This window comes from Henckelia pumila, chromosome 3, assembly GCF_033568475.1.
Source record: "Henckelia pumila isolate YLH828 chromosome 3, ASM3356847v2, whole genome shotgun sequence".
NCBI classification, from domain to species: domain Eukaryota; kingdom Viridiplantae; phylum Streptophyta; class Magnoliopsida; order Lamiales; family Gesneriaceae; genus Henckelia; species Henckelia pumila.
This window is the reverse complement of record NC_133122.1, coordinates 20,239,809-20,251,444: the sequence shown is the minus strand read 5'-3', so window position 1 is coordinate 20,251,444 and position 11,636 is coordinate 20,239,809. Positions and strand designations below refer to the sequence as shown.

Sequence of the window (11,636 nt, the reverse complement as noted above, 5' to 3'; positions counted from 1 at the left end):
TAATAACAATGTTGGAGTGCATAAGGAATAAAATGATGAAGAGGATTCAACAGAAGAAAATTGAAATAGAGAGATATATTGGTGAGATTTGTCCCAATATAATGAGAAGGATCAATAAGAATAAAAAATTCTCCAGAAATTTTTTTGCAATATACTGTGGGGAAAATGAATTCCAAATCCAGTGCTTGTCTTCTCAAGGTGTACTTAGTCAATATGTGGTTGATTTGAACAAGAAGACATGTACATGTGGTATGTTCCAGCTTTGTGGGTATCCTTGCGCTCATGCATGCACTGCCATCGGTGAAAATAGACAGAAATTGGAAAATTTTGTTGATAAATATTATAGGAAGAGTGAATATTTGAGGATTTATTCACACATGATTCATGCCGTGCCTGGACAAGCTGATTGGTGCAAAACACAAGGTGAACCATTGAATGCACCAATATATAAGAGAAAGAAAGGAAGACCTCAAAGAACGAGAAGAAGAGAAGCAGATGAGGGTGGCAGTAGCATGTCTACAAGAAAGGGACTCACTCATACTTGTTCAAAGTGCTTGGAGCTTGGACACAACAGAGCAACTTGTAAAAATCCAGTTCATCCAAAATAAAAAATGTGCAAGGTAACAATCGATTCAGATATTCCAATACAATGTTTCTCAAACATTTTGACCAAACTTTCAATTATAGGGAGCTGCTGGACAAAGAACTGAAGGCCCAGAAACACAGTCATCTACAGCACCAAGACAGTCACCAAGGAGGCCAGCAAGCCAAGTTCCAAATACAAATCCTCAGGTATCTGTCAATAGATCTTGTGTTCATGTATTTATGTATATAATTTTTAAAATTTATGGCAGGAAACACAGGAAGCTGAAAGCTTTCCTCAAGCATCTTCAACCAGAGCATCAAATTGTCATTCAAGGGTAAGAAGAAGAGCCAATACTCAATACAGTGCAATGGACAATCTACATGGAAGTGTCAGTGCTAGTGCTAGTGTCAGTGCCAGTGCTAGTGCAAGTTCAAGAGCTAGAGCAAGAGCCGCTGCAACTGGAGAAGGTATCTCTAAAGCAGCTGCAACTGCCACTATCCATGGTTCAACACAAGGAAGAAGTGCAAGATCTAGTGCAACAGTTCATGTTGGAGGAAAAAATGCAAGCTCAAGTGCAAGTGCTTTAAGATGAAAAATTCAGAAGTGGATATGCTCCTGTTTGTCTGGAATAATTGGTAGTAGAGTTTTTGGAATGAAAGAATTCTGGCTAGTTTTTTTATATATGTCTTGAATATGCTAATTTTTTAAGATGGGATGGAACAAACATGATGCAATTTTTTGTATTTTGAGTTTTTGGTGTATGTTTTGGTACTTTATGAATTGCAGACTATCAGATCCATTATCTAGATTGTTATATTTGGTGTCATTTTGTGTTGTTATCATTTTATGATGATCATAAAATGTTTATTGCAATCTTATTTCCAAATCCACATTAAGCTAACCTTAACAAAGAAAATACAAAATGTTGATTACCACAATCAAACTTTCTTCATTCATAACAACAAAATATGGCAGGAATTAACTACATTACATTCATTTGCCTAATTCAAGTTGACAGAAACTAAAAGAGTACAAACACCATTCAAATACAATACATGCTTCACTTGACCAAGAAAACGATGAGCACCAAGAGGAAGAAAATCGTAGCAACCCAACTAACATGAACATATCCAGTGGAAAGTGAAGCACTTGTAGTGGAAAGTGAATCGTTCTTGGTCTCTTGCACCTTGGATAGAATTTTTGCTTCTTCATGTTGCCTCTCAACACCATCGTAGCTACTGTAACTTACACCTATGTCACCAAATGATTCACCTTCACCTTCATTTGGTAGCAAGCTATAGCTTTGGGGTTTACACCAACGAAAAAATTCGCAATGATTCTTCGCACAACAGTAATACAACGTTCCTTTTGATTTTTTTTTTCAGAAACCACAACCCTAATATCGGCCAAAATCTTGCAGAAACAAGTTGGTGTGTTCGGATACCTTAAATCCAAGTTGGGCTTCATGGATTTTCTGCATCGGCTTTGAGATTGAGATTCCATTGTTGCTGCCTTCAATTATTATTCCCTCTGATACAGCCAAACAAACCCAACGACTTGTGAAATAAAGAGAAAAAAATAAAAAAAGAGAGAATAATAAAGGGAAATAAAGTCAAACCATGTACAAAAAGTACCAAAAATCAATAAAAATTCGCATGTACAACGCGTGTACTCACACCACCAGTTGAAGGGGGCCGTGTGCCAAAGTTTTAAAATCACGAGGAGCATTAAGCCAATTGATTTATCACAGGGGGTTTTACGACAATTAAAACTTTTACAGGGGGTCCGAATGCAAAAATCCCGTGGTGGTTCAAATAACTTTTTTTTTTTTGTAAAAAGAAAAAAAGATTGTGAGAATTATAAAAGAACCGGTTTTACTTCTCAAGCTGACTTTCTACTAAAACCCTAAACCCGGATTTTTTAATTTCCAGTTCCATTCCAAGATCGGAACTTTGCAACGCAAATCAAATCAGCCTCCGCTATTTGTTCAAAAAGCTAAATTCAAATGGCGTTCGCTGCTTTTCGGCGCGTCCTGAGTGGATCTTCGGCGCCATCGCCACTTCTTCGCTCGCACTTCGCTTCGATTCGACCCAATTCTACCCTTGTCACTCTCACTACTCCCAAGCTCTTCATTAGCGGTATACGTGTAGCCGAATGTTTGGTTGTTCGTTTCATGAAGTTGTTTTTGCAATTTTTGTGCACTTTCTGTTACCTGCCCTTAGTGTTTCTGTAAATTAATGGTCAGCATAATAGAATGGATGGTGAATCTGTGCAAAAGCCCATCCACCACGTTTTGTTTAACGATTTTATGTAATTTTTGAATCTTTATTTTGTATTTAGGGGGATTTTTCATCATATTCTTGTCTCTACTAATGGTTGATCGGACAATTTCATTGTTGTAAAATTACTATGCTCTTCTTTTTTCTTTTGCTTGCATCCCCTTTGATATATAGTCTTCTGAAATGTGTCCTTTCTTTTGAATGTAGAAACCAAGGAAAGTGCGAAGATTCTTTGATTGGATGACTTCCTTTTTTTTCAAGCTTCCTCTTTTTTTCTTTCATTCACATCGTGTTAATGTTCTCAGAGTAGTATGGATAATTCTTCTGTTCGACGACATTCTGTCAATGCTTGAACCTTGGTGTTCATTTAGATAAAATATAGTACTTTGTATCTGTAGCTTTCATATTTATCTTCCCTGGATGTGACAAATGAAAAATTGTGTGGAAAAAAATATAGAACACAAAATTACTGTCCTATCTACCTCGACATGGATGCGAAAATTTCAAAATTTTCAGTTAAACCATCACCAGTCTTTGCATCAGCATGATAAAGAGAGTGAGATGTGACTGTGTCTTCAATTTAGACAAGGAATAAAAGTGAGTCAAAATCTAGTATCTTAGCTCATGTGTCATTCTCGGGAAGTCTCCAAGTTAAATTTTTAAGTGTATAAGGAGTTTGACGTAACCATTGTATCTCTTTACTTGCATGCTCATATATGTGGGTGCGAGATACTCGAAATTGATTGGTCTTATAACTAGAGTTAGAAAACCTATAGATTGTAAGCATATGAATGCTTGTGTTGATCTTATCTCTTCTATATCTCTGTTACCTCGAACAATTTTTCGCTTTAGGAGCCACACGATTCATCTTTGCACATCCGTAGCTCACACTTACAAGTTCACCAGTCCTTACAACCTATAACTTATGGCTTCTAATTCTGTTCGGGTCTACTTTAGAAATGGTCTTCTTTCTTGCATATTTTATGATCATATCTTAAGAGGGACCAACACTTGTCTTGATGTTGACGACACAGGTCTTTCAAGAGCCACCACCGACGAAAATCTTTATAATGCCTTTGCTTCATTTGGCCGGCTTCGCGAGGGTAATGCATATATCTCCTGATATCTAGATATATGGACAGTTTCCTTGTTTTACCCGACTGTTTGGATATACATGGGTTCTTGAATGAACGGATAACATCATAAATCTTTTTACTGAATTGACTGGAAATTGAAAACCCAAACAAACAGGCCACTGTCACAGATCGACTGGTTCAATTTCTAAACTATTTTGTTTGTTATGCAGCCAAAGTGATAATTGACAGAGCATCCGGAAGATCGAAAGGGTTTGGTTTTATTACTTATGAGACAGTTGAAGAAGCCGAGAAGGCGCGAGAGGGTATGAACGCCAAGTTCCTTGATGGGTGGGTGATTTTCGTAGACCCAGCTAGGCCGAGGGAAGCGCAGCCTCGACAACCTCCTCGACAAGATGTGCAGCTTAACTCACAGTCTACTGACATGGGGTTCACAACAAACAAGACAATTGGATGGTGTGGATGATGCTTTATGATGTTATATCAATTATGGAGATTGATTGGTCCGGAAAATCTTGTTGTATTGGATTGAGAGATATTGGCTTCTATAGAAACAATGTATGGATTTGTGATTTCAATAGAAATCACCTACCTAAGCTGCTTATGGTTAATTTTTTCCCACAAATTTCCAAGCTCTGCATAGAAATCACCTACCTAAGCTGCTTATGGTTAATTTTTTTCCCACAAATTTCCAAGCTCTGCATATCGTTGAACTAAGTAATAGTGTGATAATGAAAAAACACATTCTCTAGTTAGTTTTTTATTCAACTGTATTTCAATTAATACGGTTAATTCTTCTCAACAGTTTCGTGACAGAAGTTTTTAACAGCAAATCCCCTGAGCTTATACAGTGACAAGGGATACAAGTTCCCAAAATTAGAGAACTTGGATGACGACCATGAAATACTTTATTAGATCTATGTTGAAGTCCGATTGATATACATTTATCATATCATAAGTAATTACATCTACCCCGGTAACATGGACGCCTCTTAAGTGTAACATAAAGTTAGTACCTCAAAATACATCCAATGGTACAATTTTAATTTAACTACATGAAGTTTATATATTGTTATTGAACCCGAATGTCAAAATCAATTTTAAACCGTAAGTACTATCGTCGAATTCTATATGATAACTGAATTTGCTAGTAAGTAGGCTATCCAAATACTATGGGACTCATTCGATCTAAGGATAAAAGAGCGAATTAATTAGTCACAAACTCACAACCAATCCAAATCCCAAAACACAAAAAGTGTGGTGTGAACCTCAAGTACGTCACACCAAAATCTTTAAAACATGGTACGACAGCCACGAACACTTCTCCGTTTCACTTGCAAGTTAAACTGACCAAAAAGACTCACCCATAGTTATTTATTTATTTACATGGGTGAGATGAAAGAACACATGCTATTTAAGAACATAGGCCCCTCATTAAGTAGCTTCTGATATTGGAAAGGACAACCAGTGACAGACTTCTTCAGAAAACTACTTCCACGTAAGGGGTATGGACACCAGACATTATAATTTCGATACCCGTCACAGGCTTTGTAAAACCAACCAATCCATTATCATCGCGTATGGGCTTGACCTTGTTACCCCCACTGTTTTTATGAACTTGTTTCTTGTCTTTGCCCTTGCTTCCTCGTGAAGATTTACCTCCTCCCTTCAGCTTGCTCTTCCCATACCTCTTGCCATCATTGCGATAGCGGTGATTTTTGTTTGATGGAACATGTGACGCTGCTGTTGGAACTGGATCATAGACATCAGGGGCCCAGGTCACAGAGAGCTTCTTATGTTCAATACCCTGCTTTTCACGGCTACCTTTCATGGCAGATACAATCTTTGAAGATTTCTGAGGTAATACGATAAATTTAAAACAACAAAACAAAATAATAGAGATGTTAAAAAGTGGACTCTGAAGACCTGAATTCATGAACTATTAAGTATCTTTTCTCCAAATTGGGATCCAATGTGATGTCGAAAGATGAAAATAAAAGTAGCTATAATTGAATCAAAGAAAGAATATTATGTGCAAAGGTTGACATGATAATGATATCTGCTCTTGTGAGTGTCTTCAGCCAAAATATATTACCTGGCACGGTACATTTCACAAAAGATAGCTTATACAACCATCAGAAAATGCTAAAATGAACTGGCCAAAAGACCAGATGGAAAGACTTACAGGCAGTAATATGGATCGTGGACAGTGCTGAATAACAGATTTACCACAGCCATGTGCTTCAGAGACTTCAGCAGTTATGACATCCTCCTGCTTTCCTTTTCGAACCAAAAATCCATCTACGGAGGATATAGGTTCACCAGGAAGCGGAAATGCTGCAGACTTGCTTATGCATTTATCAGATGCCGAACTATAGGAAATTTTCTTGTCAAAACCATCTTGTTTGTCTTCCCTTACCACATTGCCAGCACCATTCTTGTCAGCAAATTGGTAGAAGCTACTAGTTTTGTCCTCGATATTAAGAAATTCACTCAAACATGTCTCAAAATCATTCATTGAAAGATACCTTAAGTTGCAGTGATCACGACGGCATGGATCTACAGCAGAACCCCCGTCGTTCCTTTTATCTTGAACAGCTGAAGTATATGGAACACAAATTTCCATCTACTGCAGTAAAAACTGAAGAGAAGAGCCACAAATACAGCCTCAGATTTGATACTGATCTGTATTACAAGGTATACTAGACCCAAAGCACGTGTTTTCTAATTCAATTCAAAACATTCATATTCTCTTGGGAAATCCTTTGAGATAATAACTTAGATTCCATGAAAATGGAATGAAGTCAATTTATCAACCCATTATATCGCTTCTCAACTGGCTTCACTAAATAATAAAGCAACCCCGAAACTGAAATGTTGTTTTCCACTCTTAAAACAATAAACTAACGAAATCGCTTGTGACTTTAAAATATGGGATGGATATTTTTTACATCTCAATCATGTTTCCTCGTAATTACAATCAGTGTGATCTGACCTTGAATTAAAAATTCATGGAACAAAAGTTATCATGTTAACATGACGTGTATTCAAAATATTACAACACACTCAAAATAAAACATAGCTAAGGGAATGGATATAAGAGCAGTATTAGGGTATCTACTTCGTGCTAGCAACGGCGCAAATACGTTACACATATTATATATATTCCATTAAGCAATGAGCAGCAATAACAACAACAATTTCATCACGTATGTACCTTATATTGATTCCGAGCTCCCTTAACACGAATTCTACGCAGTATATACCACGCCGTTACCCAACCAACAGAAATCCCAAAAAGATCAGCAAATCTCGATGGGTAATTTCAAATCAAAATCGTCCCGATGACAAAATTTATCAGAAATCTTCGAATACTTTAACAATAATAGCTGGAAACTAACAGATAGCGACAAGCCACCGTCGAAAACAGGAACCGCGATAAAAATCAATCGAAGATCAAGGCAAATATTAACTACTAAGATTACCACGCCGATCACTTTTTTGAAGATGTTTCAGACGATTAGAAAACGAGCCGCCACAATAGGACGTCATGTGTGGGAGCAAAAGTAGATCGTTTGAAGGCACCGAATGCATAGTTCGATGCTCCCTGATTCACAATTCGCCAATTCTTTTGGGGAAAATCCAATAGGAATCGAACTGCAGGATATTGCGAAACGTAAAGTAGGGGTAGATTGATTTCCAATTTTCAAAGCAAATGGAGATTGAATCGAAGAGTCACGGAATCATCGGCATCGGAATATGGGAACCCTAGGTCTTGGTTGAAGGAGGATAATGACAAATGAGAACATTTGAATTATATTAATATTAATTAGTTACATTCATCATCGTTAATAATCTATCAACTTCTGCTTGGATCGATGGATTTTTATTTAATTTTTAACAATAAAATAATATATTTAATTTTAAATTTATATACTATTTATTTACACATTAGTTATATAAATTATAATGTATCTATACTTATTTATTTAGTAAGTGAGAGTGCCTTAGAGAAATCAAATTGGTCTCTTGGTATGAACTCAATTTGAATTTCAAATTATTTGAAAAATAATCTATACCTATTTATTAAGTGAGAGGACCTTAGAGAAACCAACTTGGTCTCTTGGTATGGCCTCAATTTGAATTTCAAATTATTTGAAAAATGATGGTGGGAAATAACTAATATAAATATATAATCCATGATCTTTTAATTACTATTCATAAACTTATGACTAATATTTAACCTAAGAAACATTCATTTTTTGTTACCATAAATTTATTATATTTTTTCAAAATTAATTTTAATAAATACCTTATTTATTAAGTGAGAGGACCTTAGAGAAACCAACTTGGTCTCTTGGTATGAAGTCAATTTGAATTTCAAATTATTTGAAAAATAATGGTGGGAAATAACTAATATAAATATATAATTCATGATCTTTTAATTACTCCTCATAAACTTATGACTAATATTTAACCCAATAAATATTCATTTTTTGTTACCATAAATTTATTATATTTTTTCAAAATTAATTTAATAAAAAATCAAATTTTTCGTCACACACAATGGGTATGCAAATACGCTAGTTTCAAATGAATCTATTATTAGATGGACTTGAAATCTATCCCAACTAACATGAAATATCATATAAACATGAAAACAAAAATACATTTGAATATATTTGAAATCTATTGATTTTAAATCATTATATCCAAGCACAACCGATTCTTTTCAATTGTATATTTTTTTATGTATGAGACACAAAGAGTGATTTTTTTGTGATACTGTCTAATAAATTTATAATTATGAGATGAGAAGATTTGATTAGATTCATATTTATAATGAGAAATAATATTTTTGATTTAATATATCTTTACAAGTCAGATTCAATAAGCTATATGTCTCATAAAATTAACCTTTAAACCATCTCGTATTTTTTTTACAAACACAAAATTTTTTTGAGACAATCTCCCAAATAAAATTTGCGAGACTGATCTCCTAATTGATTAATTCATGAAAAAATATTATTTTTTATGTCACAAATATTAATTTTTATCGTAACTATATGCCGAGTTGACCGTTTCACAGATAAAGATCGGTGGGATTATCTCACAAAAAACTTGCTCACTTTTATAAAATATAGTGGCGTTGAAATAAATTTCTTTAATTCTAATTTTGTGTTTGGTTTTTTTTTTTTAAAAAAATATCATATTATATTCTTCATCACATAGAAAGGCTGTTTATGATATCATTTCAATGCATAAACTTACTATTAGAAAAATAAAAGCCTCGCATGAATCCAGCCAAATTTAAATTTATAACACTAAAATAAATAAATATATATGTTTATACTATATATAAAGAATCCGCTACTAGGCAAACGAGGGTACCATTTTTCCCCCCAAATTTGCCTTTACACGGTATAGATATTACATTTCGTTTTTCTTTTGTTTTGTTACTTTGTTCTTATTTTCGATATTTAAAATTACAGTTTAGTCTTTCGATAATTGTTATAATTATGATATTGCTCTTATTTGAATAAAAACCAAATTAATTAAAAAAATATTATATGTGCACGCCGAAACATTAGTATATATAAACGTGAAAACATCGTTTTGGATATATTTTTTTTAAATGTCGTGATGATATTTTATCTAAACTATCTAGGTTATCCATGTCAGTGGTATTTTAATCTAATGTATCTAAGGCATCGTTGGATTCGTGAATAAAATGATAAACATATATAATATATATATGAAAACGATAAATCAACATAGTTAGATGAGATTATGATGCATGAGACTATTATTTATAGAATTTGAACTAATTAGTGGACAAAACAAATGTAGGCACTGAAGCAAAGTTTTTGTCGTTTAAACATGCTCGAGGGTCTCGAGTACTCATCCTTGTCACTAGTCACTAGGTCAATAAATCCTTGACATCTTTGTACATGCATTTTGTTGAGGAAAATTAAATTTTTATGAATTATATCATATATCGATGAGTTTTTAATTTTGTTATGACGTGAGGATATGCAGTCGCTGTTTTTCGTTGTGCGCTAGGTAAATCATCAAACTAACACAATAACCTGCAAACTATACTAGTCAAGTAAATCGTACTAGGCAAGTCCTATGCGACAAGCTAGTATTATAAAATGTTGTTAGGGAGGAATGCTGATCTGGTAAAGTGCCAGTACTCCACCCACTAACATATATCAACGACCTTTTTTGCATTGATATTTGACGGTGATTAGATAAAAAGTGTTTGGCTGTCAAAATTAGTTGGACTCGTAGAGTCGTTCTGTCTCGTCCATGCCATCAATTTGAAAATAAAAATGATCATGTTTAGATAATTATTGAAATGTTTAAGCACTAAAACGTGCAAATGACCGCTGGTGTATAATCAAAACAGAGGTTATTATACTAACTAATTGATTTGATAAAAGTTGGGTAGTGTTATTTACACTCCACTATTTGTTAATTTCACTCCACTTTTTATTTTTGTCATAAAAATGGACTATACTATCCTTCCATTGATTGTTCTTCTTGTTTGGGCAAATTTTTTAGTAATTTTTATTCCTAAAATAATTAATTATATAGGACTTTAATAATTCAAAAAATAATTTTTATTATTTAATTATTCCGTATTTTAAAATATAGAACAATAAGAAAATATTATTATGTTGAGTAATTTAAAATATTATTCATCATAACGATTTTTCATTATTAATTATATTTCTAATTTTTGAAATAAATATTTTGTTATTATGTTTTTCATTATTTATTCCATACATTTTATTATGTTTTTACTGCAACTTAAAAAGTCAAAGTTTAATTTTATTACAATATCTTATAACGAGACATTATTAGTTTATTATCAATAAAATATAAGTTATAAAATTTTTAGTTAATATATTTGTGGTAAAAATTCTTCTATACCAAAAATAAATAGCAAAATATTGATTTTAATACATCTATATTAAATAAATGAGTTCAAAAATATATATAGAAATGAATAGAGTTCAAATAATATCTTTATATCATCATAATTATGTTCTTAATAACTAGATTATACACTGTCAAAAATATTATGAAATAATAAAATATTTTATCTTTTAATATATAAAAATTTAAATCTTATCCCAGGAATTGATTCAAATTTTGGTAAAACAAAATTTTGTAAACATTGTATACCTTATAAAATTCTGAATAAAATATTAATAATTTAATTTTAAGATCAACAAAAAAAAATTTATGTTTTTTTTATAATTTATTAAAAACCATGAAATTTTTTTTGAGATAATAAAATTTTAGACGTTGACAAATAAAATGATATAACTTGAGGTGGTTTTTTTAATGGTAAATATATATTTTATAATATAAGGAAAGTAATATTAGGGATAATTTTGTCTATATAAAACTTAAACTCATAAGATGGAGTGTTATTAACACTTTTTTAAGTGTAAATAACACTCCCCATAAAAGTTTATTTAAAATTATAATTAAACCTTCATTGTATAACTTTATGGATGAGTTTTATTTTATTTTCCTAAAATAAAATTTTTTAGAAAAATATTTCGGTATTATCGTTATATTTTTTAAATAAAATGTTAATGATCGCATCACTACATAATGAAAAATATGAATAACTTGTATCAACATGCAATGCATATAAAG

The 11,636-nt window shown here is 32.7% G+C and overlaps 3 protein-coding genes across 4 annotated transcripts; 2 read left to right on the top strand and 1 right to left on the bottom strand.

The window, feature by feature from the left end:
• On the top strand, nucleotides 1–1,270 carry LOC140893350 (uncharacterized). Its single transcript, XM_073302407.1, has 3 exons — nucleotides 1–620; nucleotides 688–792; nucleotides 855–1,270. The coding sequence occupies exons 1-3, from the start codon at nucleotides 612–614 to the stop codon at nucleotides 1,176–1,178; spliced, it is 438 nt and encodes a 145-aa protein (XP_073158508.1). The 5' UTR covers nucleotides 1–611; the 3' UTR covers nucleotides 1,179–1,270.
• Nucleotides 1,271–2,496: 1,226 nt separating this feature from the next.
• Nucleotides 2,497–4,601, top strand: LOC140892319 (organelle RRM domain-containing protein 2, mitochondrial). Its single transcript, XM_073301168.1, has 3 exons — nucleotides 2,497–2,724; nucleotides 3,900–3,968; nucleotides 4,172–4,601. The coding sequence occupies exons 1-3, from the start codon at nucleotides 2,592–2,594 to the stop codon at nucleotides 4,423–4,425; spliced, it is 456 nt and encodes a 151-aa protein (XP_073157269.1). The 5' UTR covers nucleotides 2,497–2,591; the 3' UTR covers nucleotides 4,426–4,601.
• Nucleotides 4,602–5,148: 547 nt separating this feature from the next.
• Nucleotides 5,149–7,765, bottom strand: LOC140887965 (uncharacterized). 2 transcript variants are annotated; one of them, XM_073295613.1, is made up of 4 exons: nucleotides 7,177–7,765; nucleotides 6,488–6,600; nucleotides 6,145–6,373; nucleotides 5,149–5,814 (listed from the first exon to the last, which is right to left on the bottom strand). In XM_073295613.1, exons 2-4 carry the CDS (start codon nucleotides 6,583–6,585, stop codon nucleotides 5,440–5,442), a joined length of 702 nt encoding a protein of 233 aa, XP_073151714.1. In that variant the 5' UTR covers nucleotides 6,586–6,600; nucleotides 7,177–7,765; the 3' UTR covers nucleotides 5,149–5,439. The 2 variants fall into 2 exon arrangements, with proteins under 2 accessions (XP_073151714.1, XP_073151713.1); XM_073295612.1 differs by having other exon boundaries at nucleotides 6,145–6,600.
• Nucleotides 7,766–11,636: the final 3,871 nt, after the last annotated feature.